Consider the following 24,388-nt stretch of genomic DNA (forward strand, 5'->3'; position numbering starts at 1 on the left):
CAGCAACAAATCTTGTTGATACCAGGTAGCCTTGATACACTGTAATGAGAAAGGCATAACCCCAGTCTAACCACGAGAAAAACATCAGACAGACCCCAATGGAAGGACAGGCTGTAAAGTCCCTGACCAGTGTTCCTCGAGGTCATCAAAAACGAGGAGCGTCTGAGAAAGCGTCACACCCCGGAGAAGCCTAAGGAGACATGATGCTTAAACGTGATGTGGGTTCCTGGACTGGATCTTAGAACAGGGACAGGACAGTAAGGGACAGCCAAGGCAGCCCACACAGAGCGTGACATTAGTTACCAGGGATGTGTCAGTGTTGGTTCATCAATGGTGACAGGGGCGCCGTGCTAAGGCAGGGCTATTACACGGTGCCTTCAGGCACCTTAGAAGACTCCGTGTACCCTCCTAGGTCCAGGGCTCCTCTGCCAGAAAGATCCCTGGTTACGCTGGGGGCTAGAGCACAAGGAACCACCCCTCAGACCTCAGCCCCTCTAGACACAGCAAGGCCCAGGGGACCAAGGCCAGGGAGCTAGGTATGAAGCTCGTCTCTGCCCAGATTTACTTTGTGCCTGTGTCCAAATGCCCTTCCCTACCGGTACCAAAAGCAGCCACAACCCCTGTCTCCCTAGGGCCCTGGTAAGCCCTCCAGGACCCTCTTAGGGTGCTGGCGCCTGCTCAGGCAGCCCAGCTGTTGCTTCTGGGGCAAACTGCTAGTTGGGAGGACCCAGGGCCTGTTGTCTGCAGGACTGAGTGAGTCACTCAGGATTTGCCCGCTGGGGATGAGATTGGGGGATGGAATGATGTGGGGGTGGGGTGTAGAAAGAGAGGAGCATCCTTGCTTCCACAGATACCTGGTAGTGTTGGGGTAAGGCACTTAGTACCCTTATAGGGCTCCTCTGTTTGTCCCCAACTCCACACCCAGGGCCCTGGGTCCCTTGCCTTAGAGTAAGTGAGGGGCTGGCCGGAGATCCCTCTTTCTGTGTTAAGGGAGAGTTAGTGATGCCCCCGCCCCGCCAATGAGCAGCTGTAAGAAGACATTGGAGGGCAGCTGGAGGTGAGGACTAGGTGGTTTTAAGGTCCTGGCGCCCACTGCACCCCTCCCTTGGGTTTTTATCCCCCCATCCCATACCTAGGGGTGTGAAAAGGGTCTTTCCTTTCCCAGGCACCTAGAAATGGGGTTGATGGGAGAGGAGACAGAAAGAGTGGGCAATAAGATTTTAGCCAAAGTAGGAGAGAAAGAAGGAGGCGAGGAAGGCTCAGTAAGGGAGGGATCAGGGTGGCCTCAGAGGCCTCTAAGACAGTGAGTACTTGTGGCTGGCAGCCCAGGCGCCAGGCTGAGCTGTCGTTCCCAGCTCAGGAACTCCCATGCCAGCTGGACACAGGCGGGTGGGCACGGGCAAGGCTGCCTGCCAGACACACACAGAGCGTCCTTTGAAGAGGTGGCAGCTGTCAGCCTAGAGCCCTCTCTGCTCCCTATGGCCTTGTCTGCCCCTTCCAACTCCCCCTTGCCAAGCTCTGGACAGGGGAAACTAAGGTACCACAATTGGGAATTCCTACTCAAGGGGGTGAAGCGGGGACAACCCTGATCAGCTGGAGTAGGAAGGGACCCTGGCTCACTGATCCAAGAACTGGACCCTGGACCTGGCAGCAGGCCTCGGTCTCCCTCTTGCTTGCACAGCTGCTTCCCCTCTCGTTGCTGGTGGCCACTGTTAGGACTCTCCTCAGGACCCTGGGGAGAAAGATCAAGGCAGCCCCACCTCTTGGAGAAGAAGGCTGGAAAGCCGCCTCAACTCCACTGAATGACCTGCTAATGGAGGATATTAAGGTTTGGGACCCGAGGGCAGATCTGGGTGTCTGGAAAACACCCCCTTGCCATCGCTTCCTCCCTCTGTTCAACCACCTTGGGCCTCCTGGCCATGCACACCTGGCAGACAAAAGAGCCTGTCCCCCTGGGCAGCTGCCCCCACAGACTTCCTAGGGGCCTGGGAGCAGACAGATTTCTCTGTCTGCCCCCAGGTGTCCCATGAGCTGAGGCCAGTGCCAGCCTCATGGAGGCTGAACCGTAGAGGCTGAATTCATAGACAGAACCAGCTCTGTCTTTCCTCCCCTGGGTGGGTTGCTGTCCTGACCTTCCCAGGCACTGCCCTGGCCCCTGGAACGTTGGCCTTGGGGCTCACTATTCCTGCCCTGCACAGGAGCAACGGTCTCCCACCCCTCTTAGGCTTTGCCCAGGAAGAGCCCCTATGGAGCAGGGGTGGCAGAACAGTTATCAGAGCCTTTGTCCTGCCTTTGGGTAGCTGAGGGATCACAGAGCCTCAGTCTGTTATGTGTGTCATTGGAACAGCAAGGTCCACCTTGCAGGGGGTGAGGGGATTCAGACGCATGTGTGTTTGGATACCATGTCAGAGGTGCAGCAGCAGAAGGAACTGGGGGTATTAAACCCGGGCAAACGGAGGCTTGGCTGGTGAATGTCTGTTTTCTAGTGTCTGAAGGCTGGACCCTGGTGCAGGTACACTGTCTGTGGGTCATTCTTCTATGGGGGTTAGGGGGAACAGCCTCCCTAAAAGCCAGTCCAGCTCCAACTGTCAGGGTGACCCAACAAGGAGTCAGGCTGTTCCTGGGGTGTCCAGAGCTCCTCATCCCTAGAGGACAGGTAGTGTGGGGAGCGCAGAGCAGGCAGAAGAGCCCTGGTCGGCATCTGGGGGTTACCCGGGGTCTCTTGGCTTTCAGTTGAGGTGGTGGGAAGGGTTTCTAGGAGCCCTGCTCTGCTGACTGTGCAATCGCCTTCAGACACAGAGCCGTCGCCCAGCACCCTGGGCTGGGCAACATGGTGGGTGAAGGTTCTGATCTCCATAACCAGGTGGGTGAACAGGAGATAGTACAATTTGAGGTGGCCGTTGAAGGGTGAATAAGGGGTGGAAACCAAGCCCTGGAGCCTCGTTGGGCCGACATAAAAATGCCAGGGTCCGGGGTCCTCGCCTTTAACGCGGCCCGGCAGAAGCGAGGGGAGGAGGGATAGCACGGAAAGCGCATGCGCAGAAAGGGTGGGAGCCGCTGGACTGTCCGATCCGGGAGCGATCCAGGAGCGATCCGGGAGCGCGCAGGAGCCCGCGGGGAGCCTTGAGAGCACCAGGACCCCGCACCAGGTGCTCTGAGCGGTGCAGCGGACGGGAACCCGCAGCCGGCCGGCATTGCTGCCCGTCCGGTCCGGGAGCAGTGGCCAAGATGTCCGTGCCGGTGAGTACCGACTGCCGGCCAAGACTCAAGACTGCCGGCCAAGACTCCGGGTCGGCGCCCGGCCGGGCCTGCGACCTCGCCGCCAGCTGCAGGCCTAATGTCGCGTGGGCTCCCGAGCTGAGGGTTGCCCACCGCCCCCCACTTGGGCCTTCTGGGGTCGGGGTTTGGGGGCAGCTTGGGGGTGTCTTCCTCAAGCCGGCCTCTCTGCCCCTGCTTTTTTTCCGTCCCTGGAGAGACTGGTCGATGGGGGTCTGTGCTCTCCCCTCAGGGAGAGCCCCAGGACGGCTGGGTTTGCAGGGGTCTTTGTTGGCCCCTGGGAAACCCCTGAGACAGCTGGGCCAGGCAGGAGTCCGTGCTGTCCCCCAGGACCCCCTTCCCCACCAAGATGGCCAGGCCCAGTGGGGAGAGGTCTCTGCTGCTCTCTGGGAGCCCCATCCAGGGCCCCTGGGCCAGGTGAGCGGGGAAGGTCTGTGACGTCTCCCAGGGATAGCTGCCCTGTTGTGCTCCAGGAACCTCATTAGGATGGCCAGGCCTGGCTGCAGGTCTGTATCTCTCCAAAGACACCCATCCCCCAGGACCCCCAAGGACCCCCCAGGACGGCTTGGCCCTGTGCGGTCTGTGCCAGGTCCCCAGAATGGCTGATGCATTCACTTTCCTGGGAAGTTTTCCTCTGCTGCTAAACCCCTAAAGGTGCAGGGGCAGTTCCCTTTCTTTCTCCCAGCCTTGGGAGTTTTTCTTCTTTCCTGACACCCCCTCTTCCTTGCCCAGCAGGCAAGCTTGGGCAGCCTCCAGGAGAGGGCTCCACACTTTGGCCAGTGGCATCTGGAGGCATCTGGGCCCCATCCCCTGAAAGGGGCTGGTGATCCCACCTACCCACAGTCACCGGACCCCAGGTGCAGGCCCCAGCCTGCTGTACAGGGGGACAGACCGAGGTGGTGGCCGACACTCAGAGCCCTTCACAGAAGGGGTACTGTCTGCAGGCTAGGGATCTGTGGCCTCCAGCCATTGTTTCTCTGATGAGCCGGGGCCTTTCCCTCTGACAGGATGGGGCAGTGGGCCAGAACGTCTGTCTACCAGGCCTTGTTTCCAGGACTGCTCCTCACCTGGGGGACCCCATCCTTAACGGTGAAGCAGACAGTTGGGGCTTCTGGCAGGGCAAGTGGCCTCTTAATTAACCACCGTAGGGATTACTGGAGGAGAGATGCTGTGTAAGTGCAAAGCATTGTTATTATGGAATTAAAGATGCCCAACTCCTGTCCGCCTCCAGAAGTGGTAATGCACAGTTACAGATGAAAAAATTAGGGCTTCCTGGCGGTGCTGATGTGAACACCCCCCCCGCCCCGCCAACCATTTATTCTGGTTCAGAGCATAATTGCCTCCTCTTTAGAAAGAAAAAAAAGAGGGAAGACAGAAAAGGACCTTCCAGGCCCTTCTTTCCTGCTCTGCTTTCCTTCAAACCTCTGGATCTTTTCTGGGGCCCTGCCCTGACCATGTGGGCACTGGCCGCAGGGATGAAGTGGACTGCTTGGGAGCTTGGGTCTCTAGGGTGGTAGTGAACAGGGAATGTGACTCAGGTCACATCAGAGCCTGGATGGGCCTCTGTCTGGGAGGTCTGCACTTGGTATGGTTTGGTTGTCCACAGTAAGTCACAGCAGAGGCCGGGACATGGAGTCTGGGATGGCACCCAAACCCCTCACCGTGACAAGAGAGGGATGGCAGGAAGGCCAGGGTCCGAGCGTGACCTGGGCAGACAGGCATTGTGTAGATACCTGCTATGGAGACCGGCAGCCGAGGTCTGCTTGGTCTGTCCACACCGTTGCCAGCTCCAAATCACTTCCCACCCTCCTGCCTGCAGCCTTAGCCCTTGGGGGTTCTGCATGGGTTGGCAGGGGTCTCACCATCTGTCTTCTGTGTGGCTGGGCTGTCAAATCACCCAGGCTCTCACCTCAGACCTTGGGCATTGTGATAGCTGGTGGGGCTGGGAGGACAAGTTCAATTCTGGAGTAATGATGAAATGTTCAGAAAATTGCTTTCATGTGCTGGTAAGTGGTGAGGCGCCTTGAAGGCTTCCAGGCCAAGCTGCCTGCTCAAGCCCTGCTCTTGGAACCCAGAAGAGTGACTTCCCATGTGGTACTCACAGACACATTTAGGCTTTAAGCATACCCGTTCATTTGGGCAGTCTTTTCCTGGATGGGGCTGATGCAGGCACTTTGGCTCACAGAAATTACAAGATGCTTCAGAATGGAATGGGTGGTGATGGTGGGGAGAGAAGAGATTGGGGCTGGCCAGGTTAAAGCATGAGGACCCTCCAGGGATCAGCCAATCTCTCTCTGTCCTTTAACCCACACAGGGTCTGGGTCCCAGGAAGGGAAAGGCACACAGGGTCCTGCTGACTCCCTGCGCAGTGCTCCTTCCTATGCCCTGAGCTGAGGGCACGGCTCACGTAGCCCCTGGAGACGCTGTATCAGACTGAGCTCTGACCTCTGCCTTCCTTTGAGCACAGACACCTGGTGCCTTGGGCCTGTCTCTTGCCTCTGGGGAGGCAGGAAGCATTTGAAAAGAAAAGGTCTGTGCCACCCACCTCAGACCCCTGCCAGGCACTGGCATGATCTGTGTTTAGGAGTCAAGGTGCTGGCTGTCCTCTGGCACTGTCAGGTAACACCCCAGCTTCCAGCTTGTAGAGAAGTTCCCTGTGGTCTGTCCTGCCTCTTGTTTCCCACCTGTGAAATGGGCTCAGCCACTCCAGCCCCTCCTCTGCTCCTTTGCTGAGGGATGATGGGTCCTTTCAAGGGGTGAGGGTGCTGATGTGTGTTCCAGGTGCTGGGCTCAGGGCTTCACAGGCTCAGGGAGGACCTGTGTCTTGCCAGGGTCACATGACCCCTGAGAGACAGAGCCAGGGTGGGAACAAAGTTTGGCAGGATCCAAAGCCAGAAAGCGAGCGTCATCCTGCGTGGCCTCTCTAATTGTGGGGGTTGTGGCTTGTTGAGTTGTCCACAGAGGCCAAGTCTACTGAGAGACCGACCCTCTGCTTATGGTTTTCCAAGCATGAGTTCGTGTAACCCCTTCAGCACCCCTGGGAGATGAGGCAGCTTGCCCAGGGCTGTGCGGCAGGATGGGTCTAGCCCCGTGCGGCCCCAGCAGTGGTTGGTGGAGACCAGCAGACCAGGCGTGGCACCTGGTTGAACCTCCACCAGTGGTCCCGGGGCCCCTTGTGTGTGGCTCTGTGCCAGCCAGTGTTGTGACGGGAGAGGTGGCTAGGGATCGAGGAAGCACGGGCCAAGGCAGCCAGGCCATGGACAGCTGGAGCCTGGCAGGACGGGCTAAGAAGGGAACAGTGGTGAGAGGCAGTGTCCGAGTCCAAAGTCCTCGGTTCAGTCTCTGAAGCACATGGCATGGCATGGCCCTCCTGCCACCTCCCCTCCTCCCACCTGGCTTGGCCCTGCCTGGCCGTCCCTGTGTAGGAGGTGATCTCCCACTGCTGCTGTACTTAGCAGGTCGCTCATGCTCACTCTCAAGTGCCCAGGCTGAGGGCAATGTCCCTGAGAAGTCCTCTGGGACCCGTGTCTGAGATTGTGCATTTATTGTTGGTGCTATCAGGCTCCCTTGGGAGACCGCAGGCTTCTTCAGAGTAGGACCCAGGCCAGCCTGGCTCTTTTCTCTCCACCTCATGGCTCCAGCTTTCCCGGCCTGCCTGCCAAGGATGTGTCTGTCCCTGGGAGAACGGAGGGGCCCCTGCAGACAGGTGGCTGTGTCTCTGCACTGAGAGCTGGGTGTTTTAGCTGCCGTCCCAGAAGCCTTGTTGGGGTGGCTGAGTGGGACCCTCAGAGAAGCTGCTGCTTGTGGGGAGGACGTTAGGTGGCTTGAAGACGAGGGGTCTTTCCTTTTTTTCATTGCTGGCTCCCTGACCCACCTTCCCAGTCATTCCTTTTATGAATATGAACTTATGTATTTATTCATTCTCTTGCTGATGGATATCTGTCTCCAGTTATTGTGTGCCGTGTATCTTTGAGTCCTGGAGCACCTGTGTTGTCAGTATTTTTGTAAAACCTGATAGCCAATTATGTGTGCTATGAGACAGGCCAGGGAGTCGTCCGTGCCACCAAATCCTGGCTGCCCTGCTGTGTGCTTGTCCCGAAAGTGGTGCGACCACACACCTTTCTGTTCACAGCTCTCCCCAGGTATCGAGCGTTTGAACTCCCTCTTCCCAGGTTGCCCATAGGCATCTTAGGTTTTCGAGGCACCTGTGTTTCTCCCAGGCCCCTTTCCACTCCGGAGACCCTAGAGTAGGGAGGCTTCCAGAAGAGCAGGGCATAGGAGAGGGTGGTGGCTGTCCTGGGCGCCAACCAGGTCCTCCACCCTCCCCAGGGTCCTGGGCACCCTCCCCTTTGTCTCTGGCCCCTGCCTTCGGGGTAGGCACTGTGGCTACACCTGCTTCAACTCCAGGAGGCCCCAGCCCAATGGAGACCCCGCCTCTCACGAAGCTCAGCTTGGGGGAGGGGGGTTGCTTGGAAGCTGCTCCCTGAGTCCCTAACACCTCAAGCTGTACTCTTCACACCGAAGGAGTTGGCAGCCTGTGCTATTTTTATAAATCTTTGCTGTTACTTTTTCTGCATAATACGTCTTAGCAAAAGATTCACACATCTGCTCAAATGCCACCTCCGCAGAGAGCCCCGACTCCAGGCACCTTGTATAGAGTCCCCCTCGTCGCCATCCCTCTGCTCTCCTTCAGATCCCTGACCTCGAAGACGTTCGTTCACGTGTTCGTGTTGGCCGCCCGCCCCACCAATGCACACACCCTGGAGTGTCAGTTCCAGAAACCTGGTTTCCAGGCAGCTGTATCCTAGGAGTGAATAGGTGCCAAGGGAATGGCCAGCGCACACGTAATCATGTGACAGAGCCCACAGCTAGCCACTCCCCACACCCTACACTCCTGCTGGGGAGACCCTGCCCAGCACCCCACTTTGGCTGGCGGATCTGCAGGGCCAAAGGCCCACTTGAGGTTTTGTTCCTCCTGTGGTTCAGGAGCTGGGGAAGCTCAGGGCACCTAAGCAGGGGCCAGGAGAGCAGGGAGGGCTGAGTGCAGGGCACCCCCTCCCCTGGTTCCTGGCAGGAATGTGATGGGGCTGGTATGTGATGATGGGGAGGGGCAGGGCTGTGCACTGTGCGGCCTCCACGTGTGCCTGCAGTCTGGTGACCTGGTGATGGGCAGGGCTGCTGGTGGTAGTCACACTTAACAGATGCACACACCGAGGCTCTGAAGGCTGCAGTGGTGGGCTGAGGGTCCCATGCCTGCTGGAATCTTTAACGTTCTCTCCTGGGACACACAGAGCCTTTCTCTGTAGGTTGGAGCAGGCGCAGGTGAGATGTTCCACAGTGGGGCCTGAGGAGGGAGAAAAAGCAGCACTTTGCCAGTGACTGCTTTAGCTCTGTATCCACTACCTCCTGTATTCTCACCTTATTGCCGTCAGAGCCCACTGCCCCCAGAGTCCCCTCCGGCAACACCACTGGCTGCCTGACCCACCTGTCCCAGCTGAGCACTGGGAAGCCCTGTTCTGCCCCTCTGTCTGTGTCTCTGGGTCCCTGTGAGTCTCCGTGGGTCTCTGTGGGTGTGGGCACCTGTGCTCCTCTGGAAGCAGGCTGTGGAGGGGACAGCAGATGGCATGTGAAGTGAAGTCCCCCCCACTCCACTGCCCTGATGTGCTGGGGCCGGTTGCTATGGGGAGAGGCAAGAGCAGATGGTGGGCTGGGGCCAGCCTCTTGACCATGCCCTTGTCCCTGCCAGCCCAGCCCAAGCCGGACAGCCACCAGCAAATCTTTCTCTCTGAGGACAGGCACTTGTCTCCATGCCTCTCCTCCTCCCACCTTCCTATCCTCCGGCCGGAACCCACCCCCTCTGTTCCCCACCCCATTGCTTCTGCCAGCCCCCTTCCCCCTCCAGGCAGTGTCTACGGGTGCTGGGTGAGGGCTCCAGGAGCGGCGTCCCAGTGCCAAAGGCAGGGCAAGTGCATCCAGGCCCCAACTTTCACATTGCACACTTGGGGCCCCTGACTACATGACAGCTCCCAGGGAGGCCCGCCCCCCAGGGGGCCCCCCACCTGGAGCATAGAAGAGGGGCTACAGAAGAGAAGGGGGCACTGAGAATACTGGGGTCAGCATCCTGAGTAGGGTAAAGAGCACCTGGGAAGTGCCCCAGGGCCCAGCCTGCCCATGCACCCCACCCAGCCTTGGGTCTGCTGTGAGCAGAGCCCCTTTCTGAAGCAGGCCGCTCCCTACAGGTACTTTGCTGCTTGCTGCTCTTTAATTTTCTTTTTTTTTTTTAAAGATTTTATTTATTTGTCTTTAGAGAGGAAGGGAAGGAGAGGAGAGAAATATCAATGAGTCCCCTGCTGGGAACTGGCCTGCAACCCAGGCATGTGGCCTGACTGGGAATCGAACCGTGATTGTGTGGTTTGCAGGCCCGCGCTCAATCCACTGAGCTACACCAGCCAGGTCCTGTAATTTTCAAGTTCACAAAGCAATTAGGAGAGAATGCACCTCCTTCCAGTTCCTTGAAAGAGCCAGAGTGGGCAGGGAGGGAAATACAGGAAGATGGGGGGCACTGAGGTTGCTGGGATCCAGGCCTGGCCCTGGGAGGCCAGTCTGCCCTCTGCCCAAACCCATTTCCCCTCCTCCAGCTACATCCCTGCACCTGGTCACTTTGCCCCCACTCCTTTGGTCCCGGCCCTGCCTTTGCATCCAAGCCTCTGCCGACTGGCCTGGTGGATACTGAATAGCCCTGGATACGCCTCCAGGACTAGAGCCATCTGCCCCAGGAGGCGGTGACTAGGCAGGGATTTGGCTCCGGCTATGGGGTCTGCCCACCTCTTTACCCTGGAGGAGCAGGGGACAGTAGGAAAGCTCTTTCTGGGGGCGTTAGACAGCTCTAACGCCCACCTGAGAGAGCACATGCTGCTCTGTCTGGGGTCCCCTGGGGGCTTCTCCATGGGGACATGTCTGGGAAGGTGGGTTGTGGTTGCAGCTCTGCCACTTTCTGGCAGTGTGACTTGAGCAAGGCCCTGCCCCCGGGAGCCTCTGAGTAGTGATAGTTCTATCCTGGTACCCAGGGTGGCAGCAAGGACCATGTCCAGCCTGTGTTAATGGTTCTTTTTTTTTTTTAGTTTTATTTATTTATTTTTAGAGAGAGGGCAAGGGAGGGAGAAAGGGAGGGAGAGAAACATGAAAGTGAGAGAAAAAAACATCAATCCATTGCCTCTGGTACATACCCCAGCCAGGGATCAAACCTGCAACCCAACTTGCAACCCAGGCACATGCCCTGAGCGGGAATCGAACCTGTAGCCTTTCACTTTGTGAATGACGCTCAACCAACTGAGCCACACGGGTCAGGGCTGTGTTAGCATTTCTTGAAGCAGCTGGGCTCATCTCTTGTCCAGGCCATCAATGTGGGCCATCAGCAGGGGTTACCCATGCAGAGCTGGTGCCAGCACCAGGGCTCCTTTTGAGGAGGAAGGACTAGGAAGGACTGGGCCCCAGGGGGTTCCAGGGGGAAGGCTTCACTCTGTGGGCCTCCAGATGCATCATTTCTTCCTGTCCTTGGGGCTGGCAGCACTCACCTCCGGTCTCAGGAAATCCTTTCCTGCTGTTACTCCCAGAGCCGGCCATCCGCCGACCCATCTAGACACCCTCCTGTGCTACTGGGAAAGCCAAGGCTTTAGGAGGGAAAAGGGCTGCCCGAAGTCACTGTGCAAGCCCTTGGAGCCCGCTCCTTTCACTCCCATTATCGCAGGCGTTGTCTTACATGAGTTCGGTCTTTGAAAGTAGCCATCCTAATAGCTGCACAATATTCCATTGAGAGGCCATGGTTGCCTCACCAGTCCTCTATAGTTAGGCATTTAGGGGAAGCCCCACCCCCTTTGTTTGCAGTTATAAATGCTGTCAACAGACATTGTTGGCCCGAAGCAAGAATTATTTGTTGTGCAATGGGTCCAACTTGAAGAATAAGACCTAGGAAGCCCAGAGAGTGGGAGATGGGTCCCAAGCTCTTCTTCCCACCTAGGGTTTGGGAGCAGCAGCAGCCCTCACCCCAGTGGACACTTTAATGGACAGATGAGATCCAGTGTCCCCATGTGCTGGGCCCACCATGTTTCCTGTACAGATAGCTCCATTCCAGGCTCCCGTGGGAGGGATTGGTGACATCACCTTCTAGCCTGTGGGCTCATCTCTGGCCTGGCTGGAGGTGCCAGGCTGCTTCTGGGGTGGGCGTCCGGTGGCACTCCTGCGTCTCCACCCAGCAACACCTCCTCAGCTACTCCTCAGCTACTCCTCAGCACACAACTGCTCTCCCTCCTGTCCGCACGGTCCCCTATACCCATGTGGGGTTGGACCTGTGTGGGGAGTAGTACTGGCCCCAGTTCTCGGCTGTCTGTCCTTTGGGGTCTCTGAGTGCTACAGAGCCCCTGGCTTTCTGAGCCTGACTGCCCCTGCTCCTCCATTCCCTTCCTGCCCTGTCCAGAAGGTACCACAGAGCAGACAGGGTGGCCGGCAGTCTGATAGTCCTACCATTCTGTCCCTGGATACCAGCACTGCCCCTTCTGTGGCTGAGAGTCCATAGGATGGGGCAAAGCGGCTGTAAACTGGGTCTTAACCTCTTCATCTGGAAAATGGGGCTTATTGTGGAGCCTGTTTGGAAGAACTGCTGTGGTCATGAAATGACCATGTGATCATAGAGCCTTGGCCCAGGGCCGCATGGAGGCTGACCTGTGGGCTGTGTCAGCTCAGGAGGGTCTGCTCCCCCATATACCCCAGCCATAGCCTGCCCACTGGGTCCCACCCTCCACGCCTCCCGCCCAGGCCTGAGAAGGAGCATTCCTCTCCCCCTCCTTCCAGCACAGTGGGGCACAGATCCTAGAGCCTTGATTCCAAAGCGGAAATGCCATTCTAGGAGGCACAGGCTGGGGGGGGAGGGAGTTTAAGTAGAAAAGGAGCAAATTTTTGAAATGCCTCAGCCTGGAGCTGGGTTCCCTCCCCCGGCCCGCCCCCACATGGGCAGCCCCGCCCCCAGGGCCCGCTCTAATCCAACTCCAGAGACTGGAGGGTCTTTCTTTCCCATTCCCTTGTTCCCAACCAGGCACCTCCTCCCTCCCTAGGCCTGCTAGGACAGAATTAAGGGCCAGGGCATTTGTGTCCCCTCCAATCCCTGCAGAGACCTGACTGCAGGACACTGCCTCACTGTGAGGCCTGCTCCCCGCCCCTCCCCTCACAGCAGTGTGGCCTGTGGAATCACCCAAAGACCCCCTCCAGCCCTTAGCACAGACAGATGCTCACAGATGATCCAGCTGGTTCTGATCTGCTCCCATGGAACCTGGGTGCCAGCCAGTTTGGGGATGGGGGTCAAGGTGTAAGGGGTCCCACTGTTCCCTGCCTGACTTTGGGGCACAGCTGTTGGGAGCAGGCAGGAGGGAATGCCCTAGGCAGTGTTTCTCAGAGAGCTGGCTCTTCTTTGCAGGAAAATAGGCTGTTTTGAAGGTGACAAATAGGCCAGTCTTGGGGAAGGCACAGGCTGGCGGCTAAGTTTTTCTGCTCCTTGAGGACTCTGGATCACATTGTGTCCAAATCCCACTGCTCCTTCCCCAGTCCTTATGCTGTGAGTTCTGTCTAGTGGTTCCCTGAGAAACTTTGAGGAAGGGCAGATGTCCTGGTTCCCACAGGGTTTTTCCAGAGGGGGAACCTAGGAATGTGTTTTTAACAAGCTCTCCAGGGGACCTATGACTAGCCAGACTTGGGCTGCCGCAGCCCAGCCCCTTCATACAGACGGGAGAGGGCCTGCCCAAGGTGGCATATCTCGTCTGGGTGTCTGATGTGTGTTACCGGGGGAGAGGCAGCCATGGATCCACTGGGTTTATAGGTATTTTATAGGCTAAACTCAAGTCTGCCCTGCTGTTTCCCTGGCAGTGTGTCCACGCATGCACGCAGCAAGTAGCCCAGGATGTTGACTGTCCAAGGGTCTGGAGATAAGGCACCAAACTGACCGGTTCTGGAGCAGGTTCCATCTCAGATCTCCCTGCAGACCATTGTACAAGCCTGGAGTCAGCACAGGGACCAGTACATCCTGGTTCTGCTGTATGGGGTGGCAGTCATTGATCTTCGGCCTAGTTTTGGTTCTCCTAGAGTGAGGACTTGGGAGAACTAAAGCGTTTTCCACTCAGTTCCCATTTGCGGTGGTGCTCCTTTCCCTTTCATTCTCTGCAGACCCCCCCACCATGTTGCTGAAACAAATGAGTTGTTGGGGCATAGGGTGTTAGGCCTGGACAGAGCTGACTGAGGGATTGAGATGGGGCCAGAGGTCTAGAGCAGAACTGGGATTGTGGAGGACAATTTAAGGAGGCTGGATTCAGTTAAGTGGAGAAGGTGGGATTTGGTGAGCCCAGGTCTGTAGATGGACTGGAGCCTCCCACAGGGCTCCTCTGGTAGAACAAGATGAGCCCCAGATCTGCACTCCCTGGGTTACTACCGGACCGCCTCAGCCTCCAACCTCCCTGCCTTGAGTCCTCATTTCCTGGGCTGTTTATATGAGAGGCCTGACCTGAGTCCGTGCAGTGGTTGTTATTATTAATTACTATTTGGGCTGTAGGGTATAGGGCTGTGCTCTTTGCGCCATCGGATCTGAGTCTGATGGCAAGAAGGACACGAGCGGAATGTCTGGGGTTGGAGGGCGAGGAAGGTGTAAATCGACTTGAGTGGGCGCTTCAAGAGTTGCAATGGCACGCAGAGAATGGCAATCCCGGCCGGCAGTCTGACCAGAAAAAAAGGGCATTTGCTTAGGCCTTTGAGGAGGGGCTCATTCTTCCCGATGGTAGAAGTTGGAGAAGTGCATTTGAAAAAAGGAGATATCCGCATACTAGGATTGAAGCCTGGCATTCGGAAGGCGCCTAGAGCTTCTTGCTGGTAGAAAGTGGGGGGATGGTCCCACTAGGCACTAGGTGGCGCGTGCCCGCGTGCTCGCGGGCCCGCGCCCTATGGGCAGGCGGTTCATTTGCATAGGGAGCCACAGTGTCCAATGGGCGCACGCGGCTGGGCATGCCGGGAGCCGGCTGGCCAGGCCTAGCTGCAGGCGGAGCGAGGTGGGATCGCTTTGGGTGGTGACGGCAGTGGCAGAGGTAGTGGCTCAGGCAGCGGACGGAGTGGGGCGGCCGCAGTGCGCTTGAAACTCCGAGAACGATAGCGAGGTGTGCGCCCCTGCGGGGAGCCCGGGCCTCTGGCCAGCCCGCAGGACAGAATGAACTACCTGGTGAGTGCGATGGGCGGGGTAGGGTACTTGCCCCTGGGAGTCCGGCTGGGGTCCACATACCAGCTTCAGGGCTACTGCTCTGCCCGCGCCCCGGGGCAGGCCCAGACCGGAGAGAGTTAAGCGAAGTGGCATTTCCTGCCGGACCTGCGGGTCCTGGGAATCGCCTGCCGCCAGAGCCTCCGTGAGGGGCGCTAAAAAGCTGGGGTCCGAGGTCCTGGATCCGCCTCCCGTCCCTGACCTATTGCCGGGAGGCGAGAACTGCTTAGGATCCCAGATCCTGCGCGACCCGGGGCGTTTGAAAGTGGCCCGGACTCAGGGGCTACTGGCTGCTAGAAAGTTCCTGGATCCGGGAAAGTTGCTGGCAGGAGGCCCGCTCTCCCCCTGCCAGATGCCACCTTGTCAATGATCTTGGGCCTTCCAGCCCTGGCCTCAGTTTCCTTGGCTACAGGGAGGGATCCTGGGTCCCTAGAGCGTGAACTTCCAGGAGGCTTGACTTTCCAGGAAGTGGGGTGATGGTCAGTCTATTGATCTATCTGTGTTTTCGAATTGCGCACTGCCCCCAGGTTAGGGGTTAAGGGCTGGGCGAGCAAGTGCGTGGCGTCAACAGAGCTGTCGGCGTGGCGGGTGCGACAACTTGGGTCCGGTTAATGATTCACTCCGGCCTGCCTGTGCTGGATTCTAGAAGCTCGGGGTGCACTGTGACCCCAGGGTTCCAGCCTCCGCAGGTCGAGTGCGGGCGCAGGGCCAGGGTACGGGCGAACTAATTTTCAGGCGTCAGTAGCCCAGGCTCCCAACCCCTTGTTGCAGCTAGGCAGAGCCCAGGGCCCTTTCAGGGAGTTGGAGAAGCTGAGATTTGCTGAGCGCTGGGGCTGTGTAGGTAGAGTGGGAGGATTAGAGCTGGGTGGAGATGTTGGGGACTCATCCTAGACTGGAGGTTGGGGCTCTCTCATCCATCTCGAGAACGTGGAGTTTCCTTTCCCACACCCCTACTGTGAGGAAGGGTCTAGATGGGGAGGTACTCAGCCAGGCTGGGAGATATTCCTCATCTGCCTGGGCTTTGAGGATACACTCTCTCTGCCCATTACTTTTTGGAGTGGAGAACTGATGTTGGGGGTTGAGGATTGCAGGGCTGACAGACCTAGGAGAGCAGGGGTGTGCCGGGTGCTTGGGGAGCAAGAGTGGGGTTGGGTACAGGTGGAGCCTGCAGGGAAGGGAGGTCTGGGAAGGGCTGCTGACATGCCCTCCTGGCACTGGGAGCTACTACCCGCTTGCCCTGGGCGAGGAAGGAGCCCAGTGGGAACTGGGTGGAGGCAGGGCAGGAGAGTCACTCTCAGCTCCACTCAGGGAGGAGACCTGATGCCTGTGGCCATGACTGTTTGTGCTGAGCACGTTGGGAGTACTGTGGGCAGGCCCCAGCACTCTAAGCTTGGGAGAACGGCTGAAGTAGGGGCAGTGCTACCAGGGCATCCTGTCAGAACAGGAAAGGCGCCTGAGACAGCTCACCTCTCTGCCAGTCATACAGATGGTACTGATGGGGAGACCGAGGCACAGGATTGTATCCAGAAGTCTGTTCTGCCCTGTGTGTGCACCCCTCATTGGGGGCACTCTGGTCTTTGGGGCGCTTCCATGCTCTGCTGGGGCTGCCACCTGGGTGGGGTCCCTCTGGCCTCTATGGCCCCTTCCTAGGATCCACCACCCTTTTCTCCTGGGCTTAGAGAACTCCATCCCTGCCCCTCTAGGAGCCCACAGCTGGCATCAGCTGGGTGTGTACCCAGGAGACTTCTCAGAGGGTTGAGGAAGAGTGTTGGAGTCAGACTTGGAGAGTGGGGTTCCAGCAAAGACACTGGGCCAGCTCCTTCTCTGGGCCTTTAGGGCCCCCAAATAAGGGGCTTCAGGATGGTCTTCCTCCAAGAAGGTGGTCCCTCAGAGGTGTTTCCACCTCTGTCTTGCTGCCCTAACTCCTTCCGCTCTCTAGGTGGGGAGTGGGGTGAAGAACTGGCCTGGGGTGGAAGGACCACAGAGGGTTGAAAGGGCAGGGTGCCATCTCCCAACCCAACTTCACTGTGCATCCCAGAAATCAGGGATTTTATACCCCCCTTTTTTTTTGACCCAGGGCACCGCACTTTATATGCTATCGTCTGTCTCCCTCTCCATTTTGGCCGCAGAGGTGGTGTTTTAAAAGCTGCTGAAAGTTCTCATTTAGGACTGAAGTGGGCAGAACTCTTTGGGGCTTTAGATGGAGAGGTGGAGAGTCATGTAGGGAGTCAAGTCCCTACTGTCCCCTCTGGGCTGTCCCTTCTGTCTCTGCCCTCCATGATGACAAACCTGGGGATGTGGATGGTTACCCCCACTCTGGGCCTGATGCTGCCTTTGCTGAGAGACTTTGAATCCTCCCATTAGGGCCCCAGGGACTGGGAAAGAGCAGCAAAGTATCAAGCACCCAGGACTGGGTCTGCTAGCCGGGGTTGAGTCCCGGGGCTGGGTAGCAGTAGTACAGATTTTGAGGGGGGTGGGGACCATTCCCAAGCTGCAAGTTTGAATGGCCTGGAGGGTCTAAGGCTGTGCCCTGACACTACCCACACAGGCTCCTGGGTGCTCTGGTCCAGTCCCGCTGTAGTATGTGGGACTTCAGATGCCTTGTCCCACAGCGGGAGGTCCCTCCCCATTTCACCTGCTTCCCAGGATAGTACCTGGGGTGTCCTAGCAGGGGTGGGGAGGGGGTCCGCCTCTAGCCCAGAGCTGGCCCTGGACACAAGCACATCTGCTATTGTCATGTGTGGCTTGTTACGGGAATATTGGCTGTGGCCACCTACAGGTGGGTTTTTAGCCCTTCATCCTGCAGACCTGTCCTCTGGCTGCTGAGTGTCAGGCATGAGGCTCTGCCCCCTGAGCCTCGGGCCCCTGAGGTAGGCAGGGCAGGGCAGGAGCTGTGCTCTCATGCCCCCCTTGGGTTGGCTCTGTACAAATAGGGGCTTGCCTGTGGCTGTCCAAGCACTGAGGACTTGAACCCAGGTTCTGTTCTCTCAGTTGTCCCTGAGATATCAGAGAAGTGATGCTAAGGCCACTGGTCCCCAGGTTCCACCAAGGATGTGAGTGTGGGGGTGTCTTGGAAGAGAGCTCGGCTGAACTGAGGATGGGAGAGCAAGATAAGAAAGTTGTCAGGACCCTGGCCAGTGGGCGGCCCCTCCAGGGGCATTCTAAGCATGAGTGAGCAGGGTTGTGGGCGCAGACTGCAGTTGGCACGTGCACATTGGGCCTGTGTCCATTGGCTACTGGGGCTTCTTGGGATAAGCAAACAGAATACTCCAGAAATAAACTTGGCTCCCATTTGATATGGTTCTGGATATGAAGGAAACTAGTGTTTCCCCAGTGACTGCTGTGTGTGGGGCCGGAGAGTGTGTGTGTGTGTGTATCTGTGTATTGGGAAGTGGGGAACAGGGAGCGGGGGAGAGGCCTGTGAAATTTCCACTCCTGGCTTCCATGAGCCTAAGCATTATCCCAGGAACTGCTGAGCTCCATATTTTCAGACAGCCCTGATCTGACGCTGCTGCTCCCTGACGGTGACCCTGGCACGTCAAGTAACTGTTCTGGGCCTCGGTTTCCTCATCTGTAAGATGGAGGTAATTATAACATCTCATAGGGTTAAAAGAGATGATTGAGGTGTGCAGAAGAGCCCCACCTCTGGTATGGAGTCAGCACTGGCTGCAGTTGTTGTAGTCACTGGGGGCCATCAACTGTGTCTCCACCATTCAGGTCCACCCTATAGCATCCTCTCCCAGGCGGGGTTTTGGGATACCCAGAGCACACCCAAGGTCCCTGAGGCAGACAGTAGAGCCAGCAGGGAGACCTGAATACCCGTCAGATGGCTGAGGTTCTCCCAGGCTTGTGACCACCAGCGTCCAAGGCCCAGCTGCTCCAGGTCTGAAGACCCACGTGGTCTGGCTGAGGGTTCTCCTCCACCTCCTCCCCCTGGGTTAGCAAACCCCAAAGGGCATTCCTGGCTTTCCAGGTGAAACTACACTGCTCCCAGGGAGGGCAGGACACTGCCTTCTGCAAAGAGGGCTTCTGCCTGAGCCCACCCATCCTGGGCCAGGCCTGGTGCTGGTGGGGCTGTGGGAATTACATGCTGAAGGAGACAGCCCCTCGCATTTTGGGTGTTGAGGTTCAGGGGCATGAAATGGGAAATAATAAGATGTATTGGTCAGCACTTCCAGGTGGGGGCAACAGGGAGCAGGTGCCTGTGGCGGGGGCACGGGATCCTTCCTGGAGGGCCACCATCCTAGTTAATGTCTAGGAGAAGGAGTGAGGCATTGCGGGAGCTTTCCTAGAGGCAGGTGCGAGGTGGCCAGAGATGCAGGGCAACTCAGGCAGCAGCCTGTGTGGTGTCTTGGACACCAGTGGCTGGCAGCGTCTGCCAGAACTGTGATGATGCCTTGGTGGTGTGCCCTGCCAAGAGATTACAGTTGTGTCCTCTTGTGAGCTTGGGGCTGAGGCACCTGACTGTCCCAGCAGCAAGGGAGGCTGGACCACTGAGCTCTGAAGGAGATGACTCCTCTTATAAGCTGGGGCAAGACGCTGGGTCCTGGGGGACATGTCCAGAGCTCAAGCTGGACTTACCCTGCTACGGGGTGCCGCTGTTTGGTAGCATTTACTGAGCTCCCCACACACTGCGCCGACTCCTCCTGCAGTGTGACTGGCCTCAGCCTGCCTGCTGCTCCAGGGCCTCAGCCCTCACCCCTCTGGCCTCCCCGGCTTCAGCACCTTGGTTCATCCCCCTCTGCCTGTGTGCTCTTCTACAGCTGGTTTCATGGTTGCCTAGTTTTCATTATTCGTGAGGTCACCTGAAGTATCACCTCCTTGGGGAGGACAGCTCTGACCACCCCTATATGCAGTGGCCTTATCTCACATTACAAGGGGGGACCCAAAAAAACCCTGGAATTATATTCTGGAGGGCATGCCCCTTGTAGTACAGGCTTTCCCCACTGGGTGAGTGTTCTAGGGATTCATCTGTACCAGTGTATCAGCTGGCATTGTTGTGAGAGGCCGCATTCTGCTTCAGTGAATTTTTGTTTTTTGAAGACTTGGTGTGTTTGCCCATTTCATGATAGGTGATTTACAAGGGCACCTGCCCACACTGTGCTGAGTGTTTTAACAGTGTTTGACCGAAAATGACATGACCCCCATACCCCACCCTTCCTATTCACCCAATCTCACCCCAAGCAACTTTTTTGTTTCCCCAAATGAAAAAAAGCCTTCAAAGGGAAATGTTTTGCCGATGTTGCAGAGGTGAAACAAAAAACAGCAGAAGCACTAAAAGGCATCAAAATCAACAAGTTCAAAAACTGTTTTGAGCAGGAAAAATTGTCTCAATAGGTGAGTCTAATGAAGAGGACTTTGAAGGTGACTGTGGTTTAAACATGTAATAATAAATATAGAGTTGTTTATAAATAAGTTCCAGGGGGGTTTGGGTCCCGCCTCCTGTTTTGGGCACCACACTGTTTAAAATATACTTTATTGCCCTGGCTGGTGTAGCTCAGTGGATTGAGCGCAGGCCTGCGAACCAAACAACTACGGTTCGATTCCCAGTCAGGGCACATGCCTGGGTTGTGGGCCAGTTCCTGGCAGGGGACTCAGGAGAGGCAACCATGGGTTGATGTTTCTCTCCCTCTCTCCTTCCCTTCCCCTCTAAAAATAAATAAATAAAATCTTTAATATATATATATATATATACACACACACACATATATATACATATACATACACACACACACACACATATATATATATACACATATACTTTATTGATTATTGCTGTTGCAGTTGTTCAGGGTTCCCCCCTTTGCTCTCCTCTGTCCAGTACTCCTACTTCTTCCAGCAATTGCCCCTCACCACCCCCACCTTAGTTCATGTCCATGGGTCGTACACATAGTTCTTTAGCTTCTCCATTTCCCATACTGTCCTTAACCTCCCTCGGTCTGTTTGTAGCTATCATTTATGCTTCTTAGTCCCTGTACCTGTCCCCCTGTTTTCCCCCTTCTCCCTCCCAGCTGATAACCCTCCAAATGATCTCCATGTCTCTGATTCTGTTCCTGTTCTGTTTGTTTGCTTAGTTTGTTTTTTAGATTCAGTTGCTGATAGTTGTGCATTTGTTGCCATTTTAATGTTCATAGTTTTGATCTTTTTCTTAAATAAGTCCCTTTAACATTTCATATAATAATGGCTTGGTGATGATGAACTCCTTTAGTTTTACATTGTCTGGGAAGCGCTTTATCTGCCCTTCCATTCTAAATGATAGCTTTCTGGATAGAATAATCTTGGATATAGATCCTTGCTTTTCATCACTTTGAATACTTCTTCCCAGCCCCTTCTTGCCTGCAAGGTTTCTTTTGAGAAATTAAGCTGATGGTCTTAGGGGAACTTCTTTGTAGGTAACTCTCTCCTTTCCTCTTGCTGCTTTAAGATTCTCTATCTTTAATCTTTGGCATTTTAATTGTGATGGTCTTGGTGTGGTCCTCTTTGGATCCAACTTGTTTGGGACTCTGTGCTTCCTGGACTTTGTCTATTTCCTTCAACAAATTAGGAAAGTTTTCTTTCATTATTATTTCAAATAAGTTTTTTATTTCTTGCTCTTCCTCTTCTCCTGGCATCCTGTGATTCAGATGTTGGTATATTTGGAGAAGTCCCAGAGGTTCCTTAGCCTATCCTCATTTTTTAAATTCTTTTTTTCTTCTTGGTGTTCTGAATGCTTTTTCCCTTCTTTATGTTCCAAATTGTTGATTTGAATCTCGGCTTCATCCCCTCCACTCTTGGTTCCTGTGGGTTTTTCTTTATTTCACTTAGTGCAGCTTTCATTTCTGCCTGGGTCTTTTTTTCTGCTGTTGCGGTGCCCAGTGAGTTCTGTGGGCCCCCTGACAACCAGTGTTTGAACTCTGCCTCTGATGGGTTGCTTATCTCCATTTCATTTAGTTCTTTTCCTGGAGTTTTGTTCTTTCATTTGGGCCATATTTCTTTGTCTCCTCAATTTGGCAGCCTCCCTGTGTTTGTTTCTGTGTATTAGCTAGAACTGCTTTGACTGCTTGCTCAGCATGGACTTGTAGAAAAGTCACCTGTCTAGATGAATGTGGCTTCTTTAAATCCTTGGTTGTCAGACTTCCACGCAGCTTGATTTTCCGACAAATCTGGGTGATGCTTGTTTTGTAGTTTAGTTATAATTTTTGCTGTAGTTGTGCACAGAGACAAAGCGTGTTTACTTACTGACTCTTCCGTCTTGGCCAGAAATCTCTTAATCTGCCCTTGGTCAGCTGGGTGGTCTGGGCAGCAGCCCCTTGCATGCTGGTACCACACTTTTGTCCCCTGCCCTAGCAAGTGGTTTGGTGTCTCTCTGCCCTACTGGAATATAAGCCCCTTGTGGACAGGGGCCTGGTCGAGCTAGGCTTGGGCCACCTTGCAGGGCCTGGCCCAGCACCTGGCCAAAAGCAGAGCCAGGAGAATTTTTTTAAACAAGAGAATAATCCTGTGAAACCAGGACTGTCAATTTAGCAAAGGGCTCTGGGTGCTCAGAAAAACTAGGGGACTTGCCTGAGACCCCTTAGGTCTGGCCCTAGCTGCTGCTGCTGAGAGAAGGAAGGAGGAGCTTGTCTCAGGAGCAGCTGGGCAGGCTTAGAAGCCCAAAGGGGCTGGGCTCGGCCAGCTGGAGTGCTGTGGTGCCAGCAGTGCCCTGGACTCACAGGCTGTGCTGTGGAGCGGCTGCCTCTGGGGCTCTTGGGCAGGGCCACCAGTTGACACAGGCAAAGAGCTCCTGGTGCCAGGTGCCCAGCGCCATGTGCCCAGCCCAAGGGGTCTTCCCAGCCTGGCTCCAGCCACCCTGGACTATATAGCAGCAACTCTTGACTGCTCTTCGAGCTCACTCTGAGGCGGTAAGGGCTGACCACCCTTGCACAGGAGGTCCCAGTTGCTTCTCAGGCCCAGTGTACTCTCTCTCCTTTCCCTTCCCCACTGGACCTTGCCTCCAGCACAGCCCTCCAGCCCCCTGAGTGCCCAGCCCTGTCTTTGGGGCCTGGCGGAGGCTGATCTGCCAGCCTTCCTGGGGCTACCCTCCTCCTGAGAGGTAAGGGGCCTCCTAGAGGGCAGTCCCCTCTGTCTGTACCCCGCCCCCTCTGACTGAGCTGGAGGGGAATTTTTCTGTGACTCACTCTGCTGGCACTTCCTGTGGTCACCAGGGCAGGGGCTGCGGGGGACCCAGTGGGGTGGCTCTGTGTTCTGGGGTCACTAGGGGCGGGAGACCTAGTATCCCGCCCTCTGGCAAGGATATGATTCCCCGAGGCCTCAGGGCGGCTACAGACCATATTTGGGAAACTTGCTTTTCTTGCAGGCAGCCTGGGGATGGGGCCCTTGAGCCCTAGTGGGCCGCAGGGCAGCCCCGCCCCTGCCTCCTTCTCCCTGGGCTCTGGCCTCTGGACTTGCTTCGGCCTCCTCTGTTCCATCCTGCCTTGGAGCCTCGAAGGTAGTCCACTGTTTTCTTTTTCAGGGTGTGTAGTTTTTTTAACACCAAAGCAAAAAAAAATGCTCATATTGAAAACTTCTGAAAATCAGGAAGAGAAAAACACGTCCTAGTCATCGAAAACATTAACACTGGTGTTCTTACCGTGTCCCCATTATTGAAGTTGGCGTGATGTTTTATTGAGAGATGTAATCTGCACTTGTGTGCGTCTGTAACTGGTAATCTCTGTGGGCCGTTTGCAGCAATCAGCAGTCCCAAGGGCCTCTGCCTCAGTGCGCACCTTGGTGCCGGGATGATCCCACCAGTTCTGCCCTCCCTGAACTCTGAGCCAACTGCCTGGGCTGGCTCCTCCCCTGGGTCTCACTCCTCTTGGCTCCCAAGTTTCCTGCCTCTGGCCCTTTCTGGGACCTGGGGGCTCTGAGCTGTTGGCACTCCCCAGGGCCGAACATGTAGCCTTGAGTCCCAGAGCACGTGCTCCAGACTTGATGGTGCTTGGTCCTCTTCCCTGGTTCTCAGTGTGGCAGGCAGGGGAGACAGAGCTCAGGGTGCAGTTGTGGCCCCAGAGGCTGGTGTGGAGGGAGGGGCCTGGGCTTGAATGAGGTCTCACCCTCACTCTTCTCTGCCCCAGGGCCCTGGCTCCCACTTCCTGCTCTAGCCTGAGGAGGCGTGGCTCTTCCTTCTGCCTGGAATTCCAGCTCCTGCTTGACTCCTTGCAGATGAGTCTCTTCTCTGGGGAAGAGACTGGGCTCAAGTGGGGAAGGTCGCACAGCTAGTGGGTGGCCAGAACTCAGGTCCCATTCCCAAGCCAGGGGTCCAGACCAGGTTCTGTGTTCTCAGATCTCTGAAGACTCGGAGGAGGGCAACCAGAGCTGAGGCTTAGCTGGTGGGGCAGGAGCCCAGCTGGCCTGGCACTGTCCCCTCCACAGACCTGGCTTCCTTGTGTGTGAGGCCTAGGCCTCTGCTGCCCTAGAAGGCCAAAACAGCCCTGACCTTGTCTCCCCCAGGCGCCTCCTTAGCTCTTTGGAACTGACCTTGGCTCCAGCTGGGGGAACTTCTGGGATATCTCTGAGCCCAGTGTGAGCCTGGNAAGACTCGGAGGAGGGCAACCAGAGCTGAGGCTTAGCTGGTGGGGCAGGAGCCCAGCTGGCCTGGCGCTGTCCCCTCCACAGACCTGGCTTCCTCGTGTGTGAGGCCTAGGCCTCTGCTGCCCTAGAAGGCCAAAACAGCCCTGACCTTGTCTCCCCCAGGCGCCTCCTTAGCTCTTTGGAACTGACCTTGGCTCCAGCTGGGGGAACTTCTGGGATATCTCTGAGCCCAGTGTGAGCCTGGCACCTGTGAAGGGGGAGCAGCGGCATCGGGAACCG

At 56.3% G+C, this 24,388-nt stretch overlaps 1 protein-coding gene across 2 annotated transcripts in view; it reads left to right on the top strand.

The window, feature by feature from the left end:
• Positions 1-3,087: 3,087 nt before the first annotated feature.
• BCAR1 (BCAR1 scaffold protein, Cas family member) overlaps positions 3,088-24,388 on the top strand; it is a 36,917-nt gene continuing 15,616 nt past the window's right edge. Inside the window, exon 1 of one of the 2 annotated variants that reach the window (XM_037063617.1) lies at positions 3,088-3,240. In XM_037063617.1, the coding sequence (XP_036919512.1) occupies positions 3,229-3,240 (12 nt within the window). In that variant the 5' untranslated portion in view covers positions 3,088-3,228. Of the gene's footprint in view, positions 3,241-14,379; positions 14,525-24,388 lie in introns of those variants that run through there. The other variant, XM_037063616.1, reaches the window with a different exon arrangement.

This window comes from Sturnira hondurensis, unplaced genomic scaffold, assembly GCF_014824575.4.
Source record: "Sturnira hondurensis isolate 20B ecotype Veracruz unplaced genomic scaffold, ASM1482457v3 Scaffold0014745, whole genome shotgun sequence".
NCBI lineage: Eukaryota > Metazoa > Chordata > Mammalia > Chiroptera > Phyllostomidae > Sturnira > Sturnira hondurensis.